The sequence below is a fragment of the Populus nigra genome, chromosome 14, assembly GCF_951802175.1.
Source record: "Populus nigra chromosome 14, ddPopNigr1.1, whole genome shotgun sequence".
NCBI lineage: Eukaryota > Viridiplantae > Streptophyta > Magnoliopsida > Malpighiales > Salicaceae > Populus > Populus nigra.
The window spans coordinates 1677194-1698696 of NC_084865.1; the positions used below are offsets into that span (position 1 = coordinate 1677194).

Here is a 21503-nt window from a genome sequence, read left to right on the forward strand (position 1 = left end):
TTTTGACTGATACAATAATACAAGTGAAGTCCTTATTCTTTCATAAGCTTGGACTTTCTTGAACAAAATCCAGCCCTCTCACCCTACATTAACCTCGTAATTTTCTTATTGAAACCCTTCAGAAATTTCATATATGTGTCTGGTTTAAGTTCAATATTTTCATGTCAAACTATATGCATTTCTCATTCATTCTTCCTCTGCAGCCTTCACGGAACTGACAATTATGCAATCGATGATGTTAGATGCTGGTTTCTTACTCTTGGTTTCATGTATTCTTCATTTTTACTACCTTTCTAAAGGCCAAGAGTTACATACTGTGATAATTCCATGAATTACACTTCTGGGAGTGCCTATCAGCAGAACCTAAATCTTACCCTCACTTCATTAGCTGCAAATGCTTCTCTAACAGGTTACTATATCTCTACTGTGGGCCTGGGCCAGAACCCCAATCTGGTTTATGGCCTCAAAAACTGTCCAGGTTTTACCCCCAAGGAAGTTTGCCATGACTGTGCAAATTCTGTAGCTACAAAAATCATCCAACGGTGTCCTAACCAGAAGGTTGCTTTTGTATTTAACGAGAGTTGTTTGCTTCAGTACTCGGACTTGCCATTTTTCTCAACTGCTGACATTGCTATAAAGCTTGTTTTTCTTAGCCCTCAGAATGCTGAAGACCCGGTTCTTTTCAGGAGCCAATTAGGAAGTTTGCTTGGGAACATCTCATCCAACGCTGCCGCTGATACTTCAAGATTAGCAGATGGAAGGACTAGTTACACAAGTTCTATTGATATATATGGTATGGCTCAGTGCACCAGAAACTTAACAGGAGATGAATGTTTACGCTGTCTTTGAAGTATTATCGGTTATATTGCGCAGCTTTCGAGTAAAAGTTTAGATTCTTGGGTATATGCTCTCAGCTGCAGTATTCGCTACGAGATATATTCATTCTTTTCATTGTCAATGCTGTCACCTCCTCCTTCTCCTCCTCCATCAGTTCAACTCAATTCAACTGCAACTGCAACAAAAGACTCAACTAGTAATGATGGTAATATTTTGGCCTTGATCCTATATGAATTTCTGTATTGATGAATTCGTAAAAACTTCATAGTAGATACCGGCCTTTCCACGACTGTGTTTTGGGCTATTTCGGGTGACTAATCTTAGTCACTAGTTGATGGGCTAACAAGATGGTTAGACTTGGTCACTAATTGATGAGCTGACAGGGTGAATAAACTTGATTGTTCCACTCTCTCTTGAGAAAAACAAGACTCCTGCCGGAATAGGAGACTCTTCAATATTTAAGTTTGTAAAAGTAAAATAACAAATGATGTATAAGAAATAAAAGGAGAATGAATAGTGTAAGGAGCTTGTGTGATTGTATAAAATTGTGTTGTTTTGTGTGATGTTTTTGAATGGACTTGTATGTTTACCTGTGACCCGATATGCTTATATATCTCGGTTATATGAGTTTATTTTATGGAGAGTGGTGTAATGATCTCGATGAGAATGAAGTAATAATAAGGAATAATTGTTTTTCCTTGTAGGCTTGTTGGTTGTTGTGCCTTTGCTATGCCATTAGATGTCTCCATGCAACCTAAAATCTCTGATTTTGGGCTGGCCAGGCTTTTCTCGGGAAGTAAAACTCAAGGCAATACCAAGCGAATTGTTGGGCTTAGTAAGTGTTGAGCTTTTGAGTTCTGTTACATTTGATACAGTTTCTATATATAAAATGTGACTTAACAGTTATATACATCGGCACATAATGGAAGACTTACATTCTATTTCTTGCTTTATTGACATGAAAGTGGTTACATGGCACCACAATACGCTAAAAAGGGGCACTTTTAAACTAAATCCGATGTATACAGCTTTGGTATTCTGGTTTTGGAGATTGTCACGGGTCAAAAGATCTCTAGTTTCCGTAATTCAATAAATCTTCAAAGCTGTGTAAGTATGCTGGCGATACTGGACCAGTGGAACAGCTTTAGAGTTGGCGGATCCTACGTTAGGTGGGCAAAGGCCAGAAAATGAAATTTTCAAGTGCATCCACATAGGGTTGTTGTGTGTTCAAGAAGCTGTTGCTGACAGACCTACAAAGTCACAGATTGTCATGATGCTCAATGGTAACACCATGACCTCTCCCACGCCATTACGACCAGGTTTTGACATGCCAAGGGAAAATTCTGGATCAGCTTCAGGAACAGAAGATTCTGGTTCAACTCAGTTGCCAGTGTCATCACAACAATCTATAAAAAAGGGGCACTTTTAAACTAAATCCGATGTAATACGCTAAAAAGGGGCACTTTTAAACTAAATCCGATGTATACAGCTTTGGTATTCTGGTTTTGGAGATTGTCACGGGTCAAAAGATCTCTAGTTTCCGTAATTCAATAAATCTTCAAAGCTGTGTAAGTATGCTGGCGATACTGGACCAGTGGAACAGCTTTAGAGTTGGCGGATCCTACGTTAGGTGGGCAAAGGCCAGAAAATGAAATTTTCAAGTGCATCCACATAGGGTTGTTGTGTGTTCAAGAAGCTGTTGCTGACAGACCTACAAAGTCACAGATTGTCATGATGCTCAATGGTAACACCATGACCTCTCCCACGCCATTACGACCAGGTTTTGACATGCCAAGGGAAAATTCTGGATCAGCTTCAGGAACAGAAGATTCTGGTTCAACTCAGTTGCCAGTGTCATCACAACAATCTATAAAAAAGGGGCACTTTTAAACTAAATCCGATGTAATACGCTAAAAAGGGGCACTTTTAAACTAAATCCGATGTATACAGCTTTGGTATTCTGGTTTTGGAGATTGTCACGGGTCAAAAGATCTCTAGTTTCCGTAATTCAATAAATCTTCAAAGCTGTGTAAGTATGCTGGCGATACTGGACCAGTGGAACAGCTTTAGAGTTGGCGGATCCTACGTTAGGTGGGCAAAGGCCAGAAAATGAAATTTTCAAGTGCATCCACATAGGGTTGTTGTGTGTTCAAGAAGCTGTTGCTGACAGACCTACAAAGTCACAGATTGTCATGATGCTCAATGGTAACATCATGACCTCTCCCACGCCATTACGACCAGGTTTTTACATGCCAAGGGAAAATTCTGGATCAGCTTACGGAACAGAAGATTCTGGTTCAACTCAGTTGCCAGTGTCATCACAACAATCTATAAATTGGGTTTCGATCACTGAATTATATCGTCGGTAGTGATGTGAAATTTTTATATGGAGACATTGCTAGTTCAGGAAATGGGTTCGCATGACTGGCACAGAAGTTATGTTTGTTCTTAGTTAACAGCTGAAAATAGAGAATCCATGCTCTTGTGAGGTGAAATTTATATGGTAAATAATTTTGTTTGGTTTTACAGATGACTGAAAGTTTAAGCAAGTTGTAGAGAATTTTCAAGTTTCAGAACCGGGAGAAACATATGAAATATGCAAGAAAATGCTGCAGATACAACAAGTCTGTAGACATTATATCTTCAGATTTTCATAAGCAGGGATACTTGGTGAAAAGTCTGTAGACATTAAATCTTTGAAGTCTGTTGATTTTGAGATTCCTTGTATGTTTTCCTCTTTTTTCAATTGCCTTCGATTTGAGAAATCACTCTCTGGAATAGCCCAGACATATGGTCTTGGCCACATTTGAAACTGCCACACCTGAAACATTTTACCGAGATGGATTTCGATATTGTGAGCTGATAAATTCTTTTGTCACAAGTAACTCCACACTTGGCCAACTATATGATGGGCTGTGTTTCCAAAAAGTCCCTTACAAGAACTGTCCACCTGCTTCACATTTAGATGCAACGCAAGTCATACATGTCATTGGATTCAATAAATATTGATCTTAAAAATTATTTTTTATTTAATTATATAACGATAAAGCGAATGAGAGTGTTTTTGCATTAATTTTTTTTTAAAAAAAAACATGAAAGACGTGTTGGACTACAATAACAAAAGTAGATCATAGACAACAAATGGTGAAATTAAATTTTTTTTAGTTTAAGTGAAATAAAAAAAAAGATCATCAATAATGGGTGAAATTGTATTTTTTTTAAATTGAGGGACAAAAAATACATTTAAAAAAATAATAGCCTCAATGATATAGCTTAATTTGTCAAACTCACTATTCATATCATACGTTGACTCAACTAAATTTAAAAAATTTATTATTATAAATCTATATTTAACCTAAATATATATAAAGGAAAGGGCCAAAAAAAAGCACGAAGGCAAGCAACACCCATTAGTCTTTAAAAGGAAAAGCCTAAGCGTGTGGACTTTCCAACCCAAGCTTAGATGCCTAAGTCTATTTTTATTTTATTTTAAATGGTTGTTCATCTTTTTTTTAAAAAAAAAAAAGTAGTTGAAGTTTTGTCTACTAACCCATATTCCAGACATTACTATGGTGGTTGGAAAATCAAAATAGTTATCCTAGAAAACCTATTTTCAACCTATTTTAATTATATATATATATATATATATATATAAAAATCCTTACAAACATGTAGAGATTAACCTAATAAACCCAAAAAACAGCCTAAATCACAAAATCAAACCGAATAAATTTTCTCATTCTTGATTTAGATCTGTATTTTTAGGCAATATTGAGGCTCAAAAACCACTATAAAACTCCTCTTACCTGTTGGAACTTGTTGGCACCAATTTCAATCATTTTGGTGGTGAAAATTGATGTAAATAATAATTTTCTCTCTTTACGCCTAAATTCAATAACTCTCTCTCCTTGAACAAACAAAGGAGTGAAAATTAAAAAAATAAAATTTTAAACTAAAATTGAATTTCCAACAAACTAAAAGGATTGGTTATCTATTAAGTAAAAAAGATGGGGAACTAAAGTAAAATTTACATACGACATTTGAAATTGCCATCTATTTTCCTTGTTATTTTTCTTTGATCCTCTATTTTTTAACTCTATTCTTTCAATTATATTAAAAAAATAATTAAAAATCAAATTTAATTTTTTTTTTTAAAATTCATTATTCTAATTTATAGTGATTTGTGAGAGAGTATATGCTACACAGAAAAAACGCATCACGGGTCAGTGTCTTTATAATAATGGAACATATGACAAGCTTCCTGTCCACGTTCATATTTCACAGTCTGCAGAGGCAGGCAAATATTGTCTGCCATTTAAAGATGAAAGTAGACTTGGGGAAAACACCTAACAAAGAAACTAAGTTTCTTCCTGATATAAAAGAAAAAAGAAAAACGGCGCCCCACTTCGATGATGCTGATTTCAGACATCAAATAAAGCACTCAAAGATGAACTTGATGGGATTTCATTTTTTAAAAGAATTTTTGGAATTTCTATGTCGTTATTCCTTGTTGGGTTTCAAAGTGGCTCTTTACTATGTTAATAATGTATGTATCTGATAATTCCGATGATTTACTGCTTCCTTGTATGTCTTTATTGAGTTGGCGAATCCTTGTATGCTGACAGCTTCCTCTCTTTTCAAAGATTATATTTTAATGAGAATACCAAGTCATTGGTCTGTCTGACTATCGATCAAACTGCAATCAACTATTTTGTAAAAATTCTGGGAAATATATGCATAAGCTGTTAGAGAAGTACGCATATTTCTTATTATTCTGTGAGCAGGTCGACTGGTCGAGTAAAGAATTCTTGCTCTTATGCTGTGAGATTTATATGGTAATTTGTGCCTATACCTATCAATCAAAATTTTAAAAAACTAGAGTACACACAATTTCGTTGTTTTTCTAGAAGATGGTATCGTATCAAGGAAGCAAGTAGACATTACAGGCCTCAGCAAGTATTTATTGTTATTCAGTACCACTCTAAAAAAAAAAAAATTATTGAAAAACATGGTCTAACACTAAACATAGTCTAGTTTGAAAATGTCAATGTTACTAGAACTCTAAGTAAAGTAATTAGCAAGGAGATCATGAGGTGAAGCTGGCTAAGAATGGTATGAGATTAGGAATGCTCAATTATGTTAGTTTGTTTTTGCGGTTTAACTCATTTTATAAAATATTTTTTATTTTAAAAAATATTATATTAATATTTTTTATATATTTAGAATGGTTTTGATTTATAAATGTGAAAAGAAAAATTTTATAATTTTGAATTATTTTAATATGCTAATGTTAAAAATAAATTTTAAAAAAATAAAAAAATATATTATTTTAATATATTTCTAAATAAAAAATATTTAAAAAAACAAGTTTTACTCTAATTTCAAACACTACATATTACACTAAATTGAACTAATGATTTGACGTCCGAAAAACAGTAATCTTGGGAAGCTAAAATACAATTCTGAATTTTACTCTATTTTTCCTAAGCGAGCTTGGAAAATTTCCCTCCGTAAGAAGTATTTGCGAGTGAGCTTTCTCATAAGAAGCCTCGTTAGGTGCTTTCATTTGAAAATTATGCTAAAAGCTATGAGTTAGTATTTCTGATATTAATACATTCATAAAAAGAAGCACTTGCTAGCTAGCTAGTAGGTGTTTAAATTCATTTAGGATCGTGGTCAAACACCTTGAATGGCCTTCATTTTTTTTATTAAAAAATAAAAAATAAAAACAGGTAAGGTGTTGTTGGACAGCAACTTATATGGACTAGGACTATTTTTTTAATTAAAGGTTGAATTACATGTAGACCACCCACATATATATATATATATATATATATATATATATATATATATATATATATATATATATATGAACTTGTGCATTTATGATTTTTTTTTTCTCGTGGCCTTGCTTTAAATTATACATCAAAATAATAATTGAGAGAGTAAACTCACTTATCAGTAAATGAGCCTAATTTTTTTTTTGTTTAAAATAATTATTTATCTTCAAATATTTTCTTCCTGAATTGCTCTCAAGACATGGTTGGTTTGGGTGGTAGGAATAAGATTATTTGAGATGACCAAATTAGAGTTTTATTATTGGATTTTTAGTGAGGAAATATTTATGTCTAATTAATTTTATTAACAAAAATTGATACGCGAATCTTTAAAGTTACAGCTCTAACACTATTAAGAAATTATAGAAAAGTCTTCTTTTATAAAAGTCCGAATAATCTAACTATATAATTTATATAATCTAATCAAATAATCTAAATCTAAGAAGGAAAAACTAATTAAAATTCAAAATTATCAAAAACTTAAGACAAAACAACAACTTTTAAATCTAATTTTGGGAAATTCAATATGATGACTGGTAAAGTCGTTTTCTAAAACAAAACTGCATGTAAATTCTTTTTAAAGAATTTAAATTCAATCTAATAATTAAATTATTGTTATCGTCATTTTGATCAAGCTTTATAATCTGAAATCTAATTAACACGTCCAGGTTTTTTCGTGAACTTTATTTCATTTGTGAACCTATCTATTTGGTCCATATAAAATTTAAATTTTAACTCTAAAATAAATATGGCAGAGTTCCCTTTGAAATATAAAATATTTGACAGTAAGGATATTGCTCAATCTGTGCATATATTTTTATAATAAGCAGTTACTTTCTTTTACTTCTCCACTCTTCTCTCAGAGTTGATCATCATCAAATTATGAATCTCTTCCTTCTTTTTTATTTTCATTTTTTTATATTTTACAAGCAGTCGGCTCATTACTTGAACTATTCGCATCAGATCATCTGATCAGTGCTTAGATCACGAGAATCCATCTTGTTTCCTTGAAAAGTTGCACCATTTTTGAATTGGGCTTGAACCGAATACCTTCCTTATATCCTATTCTAGCTCTCAACCACTTGTGTTAGCAAGCTTTATCAAATGAAACTAATCTAGTTTTTACATTCATCAACTGTTCAAATCACCTAACCTCAAAGTTGAGATTTCTTGCCTTCAGCATAGCAAATTCAAATAGAAAGTTCTATCCCTAATAAAACAGATGAAAGGGTCAACCCCTTAACCTCATCTAAGTCAATGCTGCTTTTGCTTTATATATCCCAGTATTATCCCAAGTTTAAGATCATCAATCAGCTCTAGCAACCATGTCTTCCTCCAACTTCGCCTCCTTTCTATGTCTATTAGCCTTTTCTCTCCTTGTCCACACTGGATTTGGAGCTGACCCACTTTTCCACTTCTGTTCAACTCCTGAGAACTTCACTGCCAATGGCCCTTATGAATCCAACCTAAACAAGCTTACTAGTTACCTCTACTATCAAGCCCCTAGTACAGGATTTGGTATGGGTTCAATAGGCCAGAACCCGGACCAAGCATATGGGCTTGCTCTTTGTAGAGGTGACGCCTCAACCTCAGATTGCAAGACCTGTGTTGTTGAGGCAGGCGGTGAGATTCGAAAGCGTTGTCCATACAATAAAGCGGCCATCATTTGGTATGATAACTGTCTTTTGAAGTACTCAAACAATGAATTCTTTGGCCAAATTGATAATGGAAACAAGTTCTATATGTGGAACGTGAAAGTTGTAAGTGAGCCAGTTACATTCAACGGAAAGACCAAAGAGCTTTTGACCCAGCTTGCCAATAAAGTTGAAGCAACCCCCAAGTTGTACGAAACAGGAGAGATGGAGCTAGGAGAATCCACCAAGCTATATGGCTTGGTCCAGTGCACTCGGGATCTTTCTAGTGCTGTCTGTAAGAAATGCCTCGATGGTATAATCGGTGAACTTCCAAGCTGCTGTGATGGGAAAGAAGGTGGCAGAGTTGTCAGTGGGAGTTGCAATTTCAGATATGAAATATACCCTTTTGTCAATGCTTAACTACTTGGAGAATGTTGATGGACACTATATCAAGGGAATGAAACCCTTATTTTATGTGTTCGCACTTCATGTTTTAGTCACTTTCATGTATTAATATTGAATAAAAAGTTCTCTGTGTGGTTAATTTAAAGATCTCATGAGTGTCTCCCATTAGTTAGTGTTACGATTGACACATGAGGAATCCATTCTTTTGATCACTAGCATGATCACAAGATATACAGCTACGAGATGGTATCAACTGATGTTTATCGAATTGAAGTGGAATTGGGCTGATTTTTTGAAGTAGTTTCTAATGATATAGAGGTTGATTTTTTATTCAATTTTGAGACAAAAAATATAGCATAATTAGACAATTAAAAATACAGATTGTAATGAGTTTGAAGTTCAAAAATACTTTTATAAAATAAGAGCAACAACATCTCGTTTTCAAACTTCAACTCTATCCATTTATGATCAGTAATTTGTCTTAGAAGAATCTTAATATATGCTAGCTCAAAATCTCACGTGCTTTTTACAATTTACAATTAAAATTGTAAATCTTAATATAATGAAAAAAATAGAGTTTTTTTAAATAAAAAATTAGAGCTAATTAAACTGCATGGAGAACTTTGATTTAATAAATCTTGAATATCAATGATTCTTAATTCCTCTAAGAAATAATATACGAAATTATTTAAATAGCAAGTTAAATCGACCTGACTAGAATCTCATTAATGAAAACTCAAATAAAATAAAATTTTCAAAACCTAACTATGAAAGGAATCTAAAAATAATAAAGAAATTTCTTCCACGTCAACTTTTGAATTATTTTATCCTAAATTGGACATATGATCTCAATGTCGACCAGTGCATCTAATTCAATGATAGGATAAGAGCTTATATTTGTTTTTATTAAAAAAAAAACTCATTTGGCTTTTCTAGATTTTTTTTATTAAACAACAACTTTTAAATATGAATCTAAATCGATCACGTGATCCCAATCTTTTTAGATAATAATATGAATTATATCTTGCGGCCTCACTTAACAATTTAAGTTTTTTAAATTGAATTGGTTCTTTAACATTGTATCGGAGCCTTGATAATCAAGCTGTTAGAGTTTGAATTTTATTATTCCTATTTATTTGATAAAAAATAAGTATAAAATAGTGTGGGTCTATGAAAGTTTCAAATCCAAAAAACTTTAATTTGAGATGATACATTAGAGAATAATATAAATTATATTTTAGGATCTCACCTAATAGTTTAAGTTATTGAATTAAATTGGTTATTTAACAAATCTCAACTAGCGTTATTAAAATTTCAACCCAATTTGTTTTTGTCAAAAATAAAATAAAATCATGTGGCTTGTTTGAATTTTTTTTATTGAATTTAAATATGTCGACATAGCTTGTTTATAAATAAATATATCTAATAGATATTTCACATCTCAATAATTATACAACAAGGAATGATTTAGATAATAGTACGTCCAAATTCTCGAAAATAATGTTGTTAATTACATAAATGTTCACAACAAATGCTAAAATTATATAATTCATTGACGCAGTAAAGTCCACTAATATCATTTGTCGTTGTAGTGAGTGAGTCCTTCGTAATTAGCATTCCAATATATCAGTCTATTTCATAAAAGTCCCACCGCGCCGCATGTTTGCAGATGACTTTCGAAAGCATTCCCACCACAGCACTAATTATCAAAAAGTAGAAATTTCTCAACAATCTTAGGAGATTGACCTCTCCCAAACTCCAAACACTGCCGACATCTACACCGTTTACCAAGTCCCATCTTTGACCAGACAAATTACTTGGGACGTTTGCATATATTTCTTTGTAAATTAAACTCTTACAAGAGATACAAGTTATTAAGAGGCAGGCAGACCATTGATAGAGGGGACATGGATGCCAACCATAGACCTGGAATGACAGGTTTGATTCCGTAAATAGTAATTCAAACTCTGATCCATTCTATATTTTACTTTGAACTAATTTAAATATGTAATTTGACATAATATGTAACTTAGATGATCCGATTAAGCTTCATCGTGTTAAAATAAATGAATTTATTAAAATAATATTATTTTAAATAAAAATAATAAACACATGTTCTTGATAATTCAGTAATACAAGTTGTTTTCCAAGATAATTAGTCCAACCAAACTTGATCATATCAAAACAAGGGAATTTAGATAATCTTGAAATACGAGTTGTTCCAAGATTAACCTCAAATTAGGTACACCAGCTATGCTTCGAGGATATTCTGAATGCCAAAATTGACACTACGCATCACTTGAAAAGATTCAAAGTGATTAGATGCGTGATTGTCAACCTTCATCTAGAAGACTTGGGTAGTGGAAATCAAGTGGTTCCTTTTGCAGCTCCTTGTATTGTAAAATCTAGCTAAAACCCACTTACCACAAGATCACGATAATGGGGGCATCTGCCAACTTATCATGGCTTGGTCAATAAACAAGCTGGCCTCACTTATTTCTGACAGAGCCGGTCCAATCTTATTGCTCTTGCATGCATGAATTATCACTAATCATGTGGATCATTGCTTAATTGTTGGCACTTAATTATTTTAAAATTGCCCACTCTCTCTCGTATAACCACAATCTCAAGTGCTCAACCTTCCTGCTTGGATCTATCGGATAGACAACTGCACAATCAAATATTGTGAAGGAATGATTAGGTTTTGAATTCATTTTTCAATAATTATGAATTAATTGAGTCTTTTCAAAACCATTAAAGATTTACATGATTATTAATTTTAAAACCTATAAAATTAATCTAAGTACATGTAAGTTAATCCTGACATCCATGTTAATGAAAAAATATATACTGAAGATAATTAAATATTAATATTTTTAATTATTCTGTCGGTAATTTTATCTATAATATTTAATTTAAATTTTTAATTTAATCAAAAATTTTAAGGAACCATCATTTTTATTATATATATATATATATATCCTCAAATATTTTATTCCCGAATTGCTCTCAAGACATGGTTGCTCTGGGTGGTAGGAATAAGATTATTTCAACTTGAGATAACCAAATTAGAGTTTTATTATTGGGTTTTTAGTGAGGAAATATTTATGTCTAATTAATTTTATTAACAAAAATTAGCGAAAATAAAAATTATGATTCTCAAGCTTTAAACTTACAATCATAAGTTTGTGATGTTTTATAAAAGTTTAAATAACAGTATAAATCTATAAAAAAAAACATTCCACCTATTTATACAGAAGTTTTAAAACCGACCTGGAAAAACTAAATAAAATTTAAAATTAACTAAAAAATAACTAAAACAGACAAAATAATAATTTTTAAAATTAATTTTGGACGATTCAATGATATGATAACTGCGCATGTAAATACTCCAAGAAAGATTTAAATCCAAATCCAATAACCGAATCTTCTGTTATCGTTGATTTCGTCATGGACTTTATTTCATATGTGAACATCAAAAATATTTTAAATTTTAACTCTAAAATAAATATCGCAGAGTTCCCTTCGAAATATAGAATATTTCACAGTAAGGATGTTCAATCAATCTGTGCATTACACCAATATCTAAATCGTGTGTTGGGAATCATTATTCCTCACATATAAAGAACTGTAGATTACAACAATAATTTACAGTGTTTTTTCTTATTTTTTTTTTATTTTTTATTTTTTTTTAAAATTACTTTTTTTTGTTAACTTTCCTATTTTTTCTTTTTTTATTTATTTTTTCTTTTTTTTCCAAAATTATTTTTATTGATTTTTTTTCTTTTTTTTCAAAATTACTTTTTTTGTTAACTTTCCTATTTTTTCTTTTTTTTTTCATTTATTTTTTCTTTTGTTTTTTCCAAAATTATTTTTGTTGATTTTACTTTTTAAATATTGACCTGGTTAAAATTTTTCCTTTGTAATTTTTTTCTTTAAAATACTGTGGATTGCTGCGATGTTTTTCCACATAGTTTTTCTATTTTATTTCTTTATTATTCAAAATTATATTTGTCGATTTTTTTAATATGGAGCTGATTGAGAATTTAGTTTTGTAAGTTTTTTTTTAAAAAAACATTGTTGATTGTTACGGTGTTTCTTCGCATGGTTTTTTTAATGGTTTTCTCCAAAATTATCTTTTGTTATTTTATTTTTTAATATTGAGTTGGTTAAAAATTACAGTTACAATATATGAGAAAAACACTGTAACTTTCCTCAAAAATTACTATTGATTGCAATAGTGTTTTTTCCCATATGGTTTTTTCTGTTTTTGTTATGTTTTTTCCTAAAATTATCTTTGTCAATTTTATTTTTTAAAATATTAAGCTGGTTAAAAATTACAATTATAAGTAAATACAAGTTTTTCCTCACAAAACACTATGGATTGGTACAGTTTTTCCTCACATGGTTTTTTTCCTGTTTCTTTTGTGTTTTCTTTTTTTGTAATATTTTTTTTCCAAAATTATCTTCATCGATTTTATTTTTTTTAATATTGAGTTAGTTAAAATTTAACTTTGTAAGAAAGCTTAATCATGTGGGGAAAACATTGTAACTTTGCTCATAAAATATTGTGGATTGCTATAGTGTCTCTTTGCATAGTTTTTTTTGTTATATTTTTTTTTCAAATTATCCTTTTCAATTTTATTTTTTTAATATTGAGTTGTTTGTGAATTACAATTACAAGTCATTACAAATAAGGCTAAATCATGTAGGGAAACACTATAGCTTTCATCACAAAACACTGTGAATTGCTACAATGTTTCCAACATGATTTTTTTTCCTTTTTTTGGTGTTTGTTTTGTTTTATTTTTTTTTCTAAAATTATCTCTGTCAATTTTTTTTTAATATTGAGCTGATTAAGAATTGAGTTTTGTAATTTTTTTTCTTTAAAACACTGTAAATTGTTGCACTAGTTTTTCATGTGATTTTTTTATGATTTTTGCTAAAATTATCTTTGTTGATTTTTTTTTAATATTGAGTTGGTTAAGAATTATAATTACAATAAAGCTAAATCATATGAGGAAAGCGTTGTAGTTTTTCTCACAAAACACTATCGATTGCTATAATATTTCTCTAAATAGTTTTTTATTTTATTTTATTGGAAAAAGCGCTATAGTTTTCCTCATAAAACATTGTCAATTGTTGCAATATTTTTTCTCATGGGTTTTTTTCCTTCCAAAATTATCTTTGTTGGTTTTTTTTTTAATATTAAGTTGGTAGAGAATTTAGCTTTGTAATTTTTTTTGCTTTTTTATTAACTGAAAAGCTAATTCATGTGGCGAAAGCACTGTATCTTTTCTCGCAAAACACTGTAGATTGCTACAAATCATTTTGTCCAGTCTCTAAGTTTTTTATCACCAACACAACTTTTTTTTTCTGTCATGAAATATTTGCTCCATCATACCTTTAATTTCTATTACTTGTCTAGCGCTGGTTCATAATTATAACACTATCAAGTGCATTTATTTTATAAGCCCGCGGCAGCACGCGGGCATGTCATTTCGTATATTTTTATAATAAGCAGTTACTTTCTGTTACTTCTCCACTCTTCTTTCAGAGTTGATCATCATCAAACGAATCTCTTCCTTCTTTTTTATTTTAATGTGTTATATTTAACAAGCAGTTGGCTCATTACCTGAACTGTTCGCATCAGATCATCTCAGTGTTTAGATCACGAGAATCCATCCTGTTTCCTTGAAAAGTTGCACCATTTTAGAATTAGGCTTGAACCGAATACCTCCCTCATATCAAATTCTAGCTCTTAGCCACTTGTGTTGGCTAGCTTTATATCAAATGATACTAATCTAGTTTTACATTCATCAACTGTTCAAATCACCTAAGCTCACAGTTGAGACTTCTTGCCTTGAACATATATAGCAAATTCAAATAGAAAGTTCTATACCTGATAAAACAAATGAATCAACCCCTTAACCTCTCCTAAGTCAATGCTGTTTTTGTTGGGGATTCCGACCAGTGATGTACTGATATTTGCTCATCGGAGGGTAAGTACACTGACACAATATTTTACGTGATTCGGCAAATCATCTACATCCACGGGAGAGGTCTATTTTATTTAGAGATAGAGAAAGAATACAATAAATACATGGAGAGGAGAAGAATTATATAGAGAGGAGGAGAATTACATCTACTCTACTCAATTCATCAACTCTCAGCTCTTGCAGCTGTTGCAATAGTAGCAAGGCTGCTGCCATTGCAGCTCTCTCTTTCTCTCACTCACACTCACGTTTTCTCACTCTCTCACACACTCTCACTTGCTCTCAAATAATTATGCCTATTTTATGGGCATCAGATGGTGAGCTTCTCGAGCACATGAAAGAGACAATCAAGCCATAATACATGACATGAATTATGTCGTAATTCATGCTTCCACTTTGATGGTGGGGTATTTCCACAAATGGCAATATCCTAACAGCTTTATATATCCCAGTATTATCCTAAGTTTAAGCCCATCAATCAGTTCTAGCAACCATGTCTTTCTCCAACTTCACCTCCTTTCTATGTCTATTAGCCTTCTCTCTCCTTGTCCACACTGGTTTAATTGGAGCTGACCCACTTTACCATTCCTGTTCAACTCCTGAGAACTTCAACGCCAATGGCCCTTATGAATCCAACCTAAACAAGCTTACTAGTTACCTCTACTATCAAGCTCCTCGTAAAGGATTTCGTCTGTGTTCAAAAGGCCACAAGCCGGACCAAGCATATGGGCTCGCTCTTTGTAGAGGTGACGCCTCAACCTCAGATTGCAAGACCTGTGTTGTTGAGGCAGGCAATGAGATTCGAAAGCGCTGTCCATACAATAAAGCGGCCATCATTTGGTATGATAACTGTCTTTTGAAGTACTCAAACAAAGGATTCTTTGGCCAAATTGATAATGGAAACAAGTTCTATATGTGGAACGTGAATGCTGTAAGCGAGCCAGTTCCATTCAATGAAAAGACCAAAGAGCTTTTGACCCAGCTTGCCAATAAAGCTCAAGCAACCCCCAAGTTGTACGCAACAGGAGGGATGGAGCTAGGAGAATCAACCAAGCTATATGGCTTGGTCCAGTGCACTCGGGATCTTTCTAGGGCTGTTTGTAAGAAATGCCTCGATGGTATAATCGGTGAACTTCCAAGCTGCTGTGACGGGAAAGAAGGTGGCAGAGTTGTCAGTGGGAGTTGCAATTTCAGATATGAAATATACCCTTTTGTCAATGCTTAACTACTTGGAGAATGTTGATGGACACTATATCAAGGGAATGAAACCCTTATTTTATGTGTTCGCACTTTCATGTATTATTGAATAAAAAGTTTTATTATTAAATAAAAAGTTTTCTGTGTGGTTTTAAGATCCCATGAGTTTCTCCCATTAGTTAATGTTACGATTGACACATGAGGAATCCATTCTTTTGACTAGCATGATCACAGGATATACAGCTACGAGAAGGTATCAACTGATGTTTATCGAATTGAAGTGGAATTGGGCTGATTTTTTGAAGTAGTTTCTAATGATATAGAGGTTGGTTTTGTTTCAATTTTGAGACAAAAAATATGGCATAATTAGACAATCTAAAAATACAGATTGTAATGAGTTTGAAGTTCAAAAATACTTTTATAAAATAAGAGCAACAACATCTCGTTTTCAAACCTCAACTCTATCTATTTAACATTAATTAGTCTTAGAAGAATCTTAATATATGCTCGCTCAAAATCTCATGTGCTTTTTACAATTCCAGTACGACGCAATGTATAATGAATAAAAAATAGAGTTTTTTTTTAAATTTAAAATTAGAGGAACTTTGATTTAATAAATCTTAAATATCAATGATTCTTAATTACTCTAAGAAATAATATACAAAATTATTTAAATAGCAAGTTAAACTGACCTAATGACGATCTAATTAATGAAAACTCAAATAAAATAAAATTTTTGAAACCTAACTATGAAGAATCTAAAAATAATAAAGATATTTTGCAAACAACAACTTTTGAATTATTTTAACCTAAAATATTGGGCATAAGATCTCAATCTCAAACAACGCACATAATTCAATGATATGATAAGAACTTATATTTGTTTTCATAAAAAAAAACACTTATTTGGCTTTTGTATAATTTTTTTTTATTAAACAACAACTTATAAATCTAAATCTAAATCGAGCGGGTGATCTTAATCTCGTTAGAGAATAATATAAATCATATATTAGAACCTCACTTAACAGCTTAGGCTTTTGATTGAATTGATTTTTTGACTTGGTATCAGAACTTTGATGACCAAACGGTCACGAGTTCAAATCTTATCATCCTCATTTATTTGATAAAAATTAAGCATAAGATAGTAGGGGTGAGCAAAAAAACCGATAAACCGAGAAAACCAGAAAAAAAATTAACCAAAAAAACCGAACAAAAAAAAAACCGAATTAATCGATTAAAAAATCACAAAAAAATTCCGGTTTAGTTCGCTTTCGGTTTCTAAAGTCTGAAACCGATTGAACCGAACCGGTTCAACCAGCCAGCACTTAAAAAAAAAGTAAGTATAAATACAACATTTTCTAACCCTATAATCACTTTTAGCCATCAGCCGCCCTTTCTCTGCATATCCCTCCCTCTCTTTAGCCCCCCTTCTCTGCATATCCTTTTTAGCCCCCCTCTTCTCTGCATATCCCTCCCCCTTCTCTGCATATCCCTCTCCTTTTCCTTTACTCTCCTTTGCTTTGATTTTTCTCCCCTCCCTTTATTCTTTGTAAACCTAAAGTTACAGGCTTTATGGGGTGCATGCATGATGTGGGTAAGTGCCAAGTTGTGGATTTTTTTCCCTTTCATTCCCCTTTTTTTTTCTCTGTTGTGTTTCTTATCTTTTGCTGGCTTGTATGGCTGTTGGTTTGGACAATTTGTTCATACAAGTTTTAGCAAACAAACATGACATCTTTTCTTTATTATGCGTAGCAGAAGCTTTGGATTTGGAGGCTCTTGTTTTAATTGTGGGCGGTCGGGGCACAGAGCATTAAAATGCCCAAATAATGAAGATTTTTAGTTGCCTTTTTCGACGTAGGGATTAGGGATTTTTTTGGGACTGTGAACAAGTTGGAATAATTTCGGTTTGAACCGGTTTTCAGTTTAGTTTGGTTCAAAAAATTAAAAAAAAAATCGGTTTCGTTGTTTATTTTAGTTCAAAACCGAACCGAACCGGAAATGCTCAACCCTACAAGATAGTATGAGTTTGTATAAATTTTATGTTCAAAAGGCTTTTAAGGGATATGTTAAAGAATAATATAAATAATATCATGTAACCTCACCAAAAAATTTAAAATTTTTAATTGAATTGTTTCTTAAACAAATCTCGCTATCAAAATTTCTACCTAATTTGTTTATGTAAAACAAAACTCATGTGGGTTGTTTGGATTTTTTAAGTAGTTTGTTTATGAATATATCTAATAGATATTGCACATCTCAATATTTACACACAAGGAATGATTTAGATAATAGGACGTTCAAATTCTCAAAAATATATCGGTATATTTTTGTAGGTTAGTGAGCCCTTTCTAACTATCATCCAATATAGTGGTCCATTTTATAAAATCTTATTGGGATGCATGTTTGGAGTTGATTTTCGGTCTATTTATTTTTACATTTCAAAAATATTTTTGAAAAAAATTTAAATTTTATTTTATTTTTTTCTTTATTTTAAATTAATATTTTTTAGTATTTTTAGATCATTTTGATATGCTGATGTTAAAAATATTTTTAAAAAATAAAAAAAAATATTATTTTAATATATTTCCGAATGAAAAACACTTTAAAAAGTAATCACAACCACACTCTTACCACTACACTAACAATAAAAAAGTAGAAATTTCTCAACAATCCTAGGAGATGGACCTCTCCAAACACTGCCCTCACATTTACACCATTTACCAAGCCCCATCTTTGACCAAACAAATTACTTGGGTTTGCATATATTTCTTTTTAAATTAACTCTAACATCTTTGAGCCAAAATCTCATTCGTATAATGAGATCATAGTTATAATTAAAATAGTCCTGGTATGACAAGTTGATTCGGTAAATTAGCAATTCAAACTATGATATAGGCTAGATTTTACTTTAAACTAATTTAAATATTAATTGATTAAATCTGAGTAATTTAGCAGATAACTATAAAACTTGATTGATCTGATTAAACCTGATCGCGTTAAAACAAATGAATTTACTATAAAAACAATATTGTTTTAAATTAATAAAAATTATAAATACATGTTAGCTTTGTGTCACGCAAATTGATTCAATAATCTAGTAATGCACATTATTCTTCAAGATTGATCTCAAATTAGGTATGCCAACTATTCCTGAGAATATTCTTGTCATAACCCAATTCTGGGTTATTCCCCAAAATTCATTTTTTTTCTTCTTCTCAAAATAAAAATAAAAAAAAATAAAATACAGGCTGGCAATGTGGAGAAAGCTGATCAAGAAAAATAGGCAAAATAGGCAGAAATCAATCTGCAATTTTTGGAGGAAATTCAAGGCCTTTTGGCGCCCCATTGTACCCAAAATCGAAAAAAAATGCAAATTTAAGGTCAAATTAAATGATTATTGGACAAATTTGCATAAAAATTAAGTCCAATAACATAATTAAATTTTTATTAGGCCAATTTGATTTAATCATGGGCCAAATTAAATTTTAATTATGTTTAAGAATTAATTTAGGTCCAAATGAAGGAATTAATTAAGTGCAAGGACTTAATTATACTTTAAATGGGTCAAATTAATTTTATTTGGGGCTTAATTGGTGAAAAATTAAGTTTGGGAGCCTAATTTGGGCTTAATGGCGAAGATTGGAATTTTAAGAGACCAAATTTAATTTTTACCAAGTTAAGTGATTGAAATCAGGGGTCAAATTGCAAGAAAATTGAAGTTTTGGGGCCAATTAGGGGTTAAATTGACAAAATCCAAAGCCAAGGACCACACTGCAAGAGGCGTCAAACTGCAGGGGCCCAATTGACAAAATCTGGGGGGCCAAATTGAAGACATTGAAAGTTTAACAGCCAATTAGGGACGTAATTGAAGCAATCCGAGACCAAGGACCAAAATGCAAAACGCGCGCAAGAGGAAGGATTGATGTGAAATCTGGCACTTTGGCGCCAGTTTTCATTTAAATGAAACGGCGTGTTTTGGGAAAAACGACGCCGTTTCATGTGTTAAAAGAAAAAAAAAAGGGGGGTAGGACCAGGCGACGCGTCGCCTGGTACTGTTCATCTTCTTCTCCACTGAGCTGCCCGAGTGGCCGACTTCAAGCCGTGTCTTTTGCCTCGTTTGTACCCCAAATTCGACAAAACATGCACCAACATGTCCACCTGAAACCCCTTTATCCTCGAGAATGGTCCGGTCGGGCCGAAAAACTTTGAAACGGCTCCGTTTATTGGCCCAAAGTGACCACCTCGTTCAGTCTGCAGCCTTGGATTGCTAAATTTGGCAATTCGAGGTGCACACTTTGAACCAACGGTTTGAATTCCTCGAGTCGAATCAAGGGCTGAGACTTTTTCCCCGTTGAGGACAAGATTACCCTCTTTCCAGCCCTATAAATAGGAGCCAATTTCATGCTCAGGAGGGAAGGAAAATTGAGCTCAAAGTTGGCCGAAAACCAGCCCTCTGTAGCCATTTTTCTGCAAACAATCATTTTTTCTGCTTTCTCTCTCCACCGTGGCCTTCAGCCACCATCACCTTCATCACCGTCCTTCCCACGAAACACCACATCCCATCCATCACCCAGCAACCTCACCACAGTCACAGTACCTCTCTCTCTACCTCTCTTCTCTGCAAAACTTTTTTTCCTCTCCACCACCGCAACTCCAGCAGCAGTAGTAGCGGCAACCGCCCTTTCCAGTGGCTTCCACTCCTACCAGCAGCAGCCAGAGTAGCATCTCCTTCCTCAGTCACACCAACAGCTCCAGCTGTGAGCTTTCCTTCTCCTCTGCAGGAATCTGCTCCTTCTTCTTCCAGCCGTGAAGAGCGCCAGCAGTTGGCCTCATCACCTTTAGTTACACCGTGCACCACCAGCTAGGCCGTTGACTCTCTCCACGCCAGGTAACTCGCCCCTCCCCTGCTACACCTTCCTTTTCCTTTCACCGTGGCTGCATGCAGAAATCATTTCTGCATGCAACGACTAATTAATTAGCCACTTGCTTGGGCCGAGCCGGTTCTGGCCCAGCCCAAGGGGTCGGGCCAGAACAGAGAAGGATTCATTGGGCCGAGACCGGCCCAACCCAACGGTCCTAGACCGGACTAACTGTTTGGGCCGGACTGGCCCATAGATTTAATAAATTTAATTAATTATTATGTATTAAAAAAAAATTTCAAAAATCATTTCAAAAAAATTTGTGATTTTCTTAAATATTTTTCTACCAAATTTGCTTAATATTGGGTTGTATACTTACATGATAAGATACAAGTCCGGTATTAAAATACCTGGTTTTCTTTGAAATATTCAAAAAAAAAAATTTGCATACGGCCAAGTCCTAAAGAATTTTCCAAGCATGTTTTTTTTCAAAATAAAAAAAAATTGCATCTTTCTCATGTTTTAAAAATCCAAAAAATAGATATCATAACTAGTTTATGATCATCTGTTAGGGTTTGCTCAAAATGTCAAAAACTTTTATTTTAACTTTTTTTTCTAGGATTCAGATGTAGACTTTAATATTTATAGGGTGTAAAATTACACGATAAAGTACACTCTCGGGTATTAAAGATACAAGGTGTAAATAAAAGCAATTTTAAAATTCAGACTTTAGAATGG

General features: G+C 32.6%; 2 protein-coding genes across 2 annotated transcripts; both read left to right on the forward strand.

Moving 5' to 3' along the window:
• The first annotated feature begins 7793 nt into the window (after positions 1 to 7793).
• LOC133672886 (cysteine-rich repeat secretory protein 38-like) lies at positions 7794 to 8858 on the forward strand. The gene has a single exon (XM_062093444.1). It carries the CDS (start codon positions 8000 to 8002, stop codon positions 8726 to 8728), a length of 729 nt encoding a protein of 242 aa, XP_061949428.1. The 5' UTR covers positions 7794 to 7999; the 3' UTR covers positions 8729 to 8858.
• Positions 8859 to 15202: 6344 nt separating this feature from the next.
• On the forward strand, positions 15203 to 16066 carry LOC133672297 (cysteine-rich repeat secretory protein 38-like). Its single transcript, XM_062092674.1, has one exon. It carries the CDS (start codon positions 15203 to 15205, stop codon positions 15932 to 15934), a length of 732 nt encoding a protein of 243 aa, XP_061948658.1. The 3' UTR covers positions 15935 to 16066.
• The last annotated feature ends 5437 nt before the right edge of the window (positions 16067 to 21503 follow it).

What these genes read in the sequence shown, in the direction of transcription:
- LOC133672886 (XM_062093444.1), top strand. Translation starts at nt 8,000, where the DNA reads ATGTCTTCCTCCAACTTCGCCTCCTTTCTATGTCTATTAGCCTTTTCT.
- LOC133672297 (XM_062092674.1), top strand. Translation starts at nt 15,203, where the DNA reads ATGTCTTTCTCCAACTTCACCTCCTTTCTATGTCTATTAGCCTTCTCT.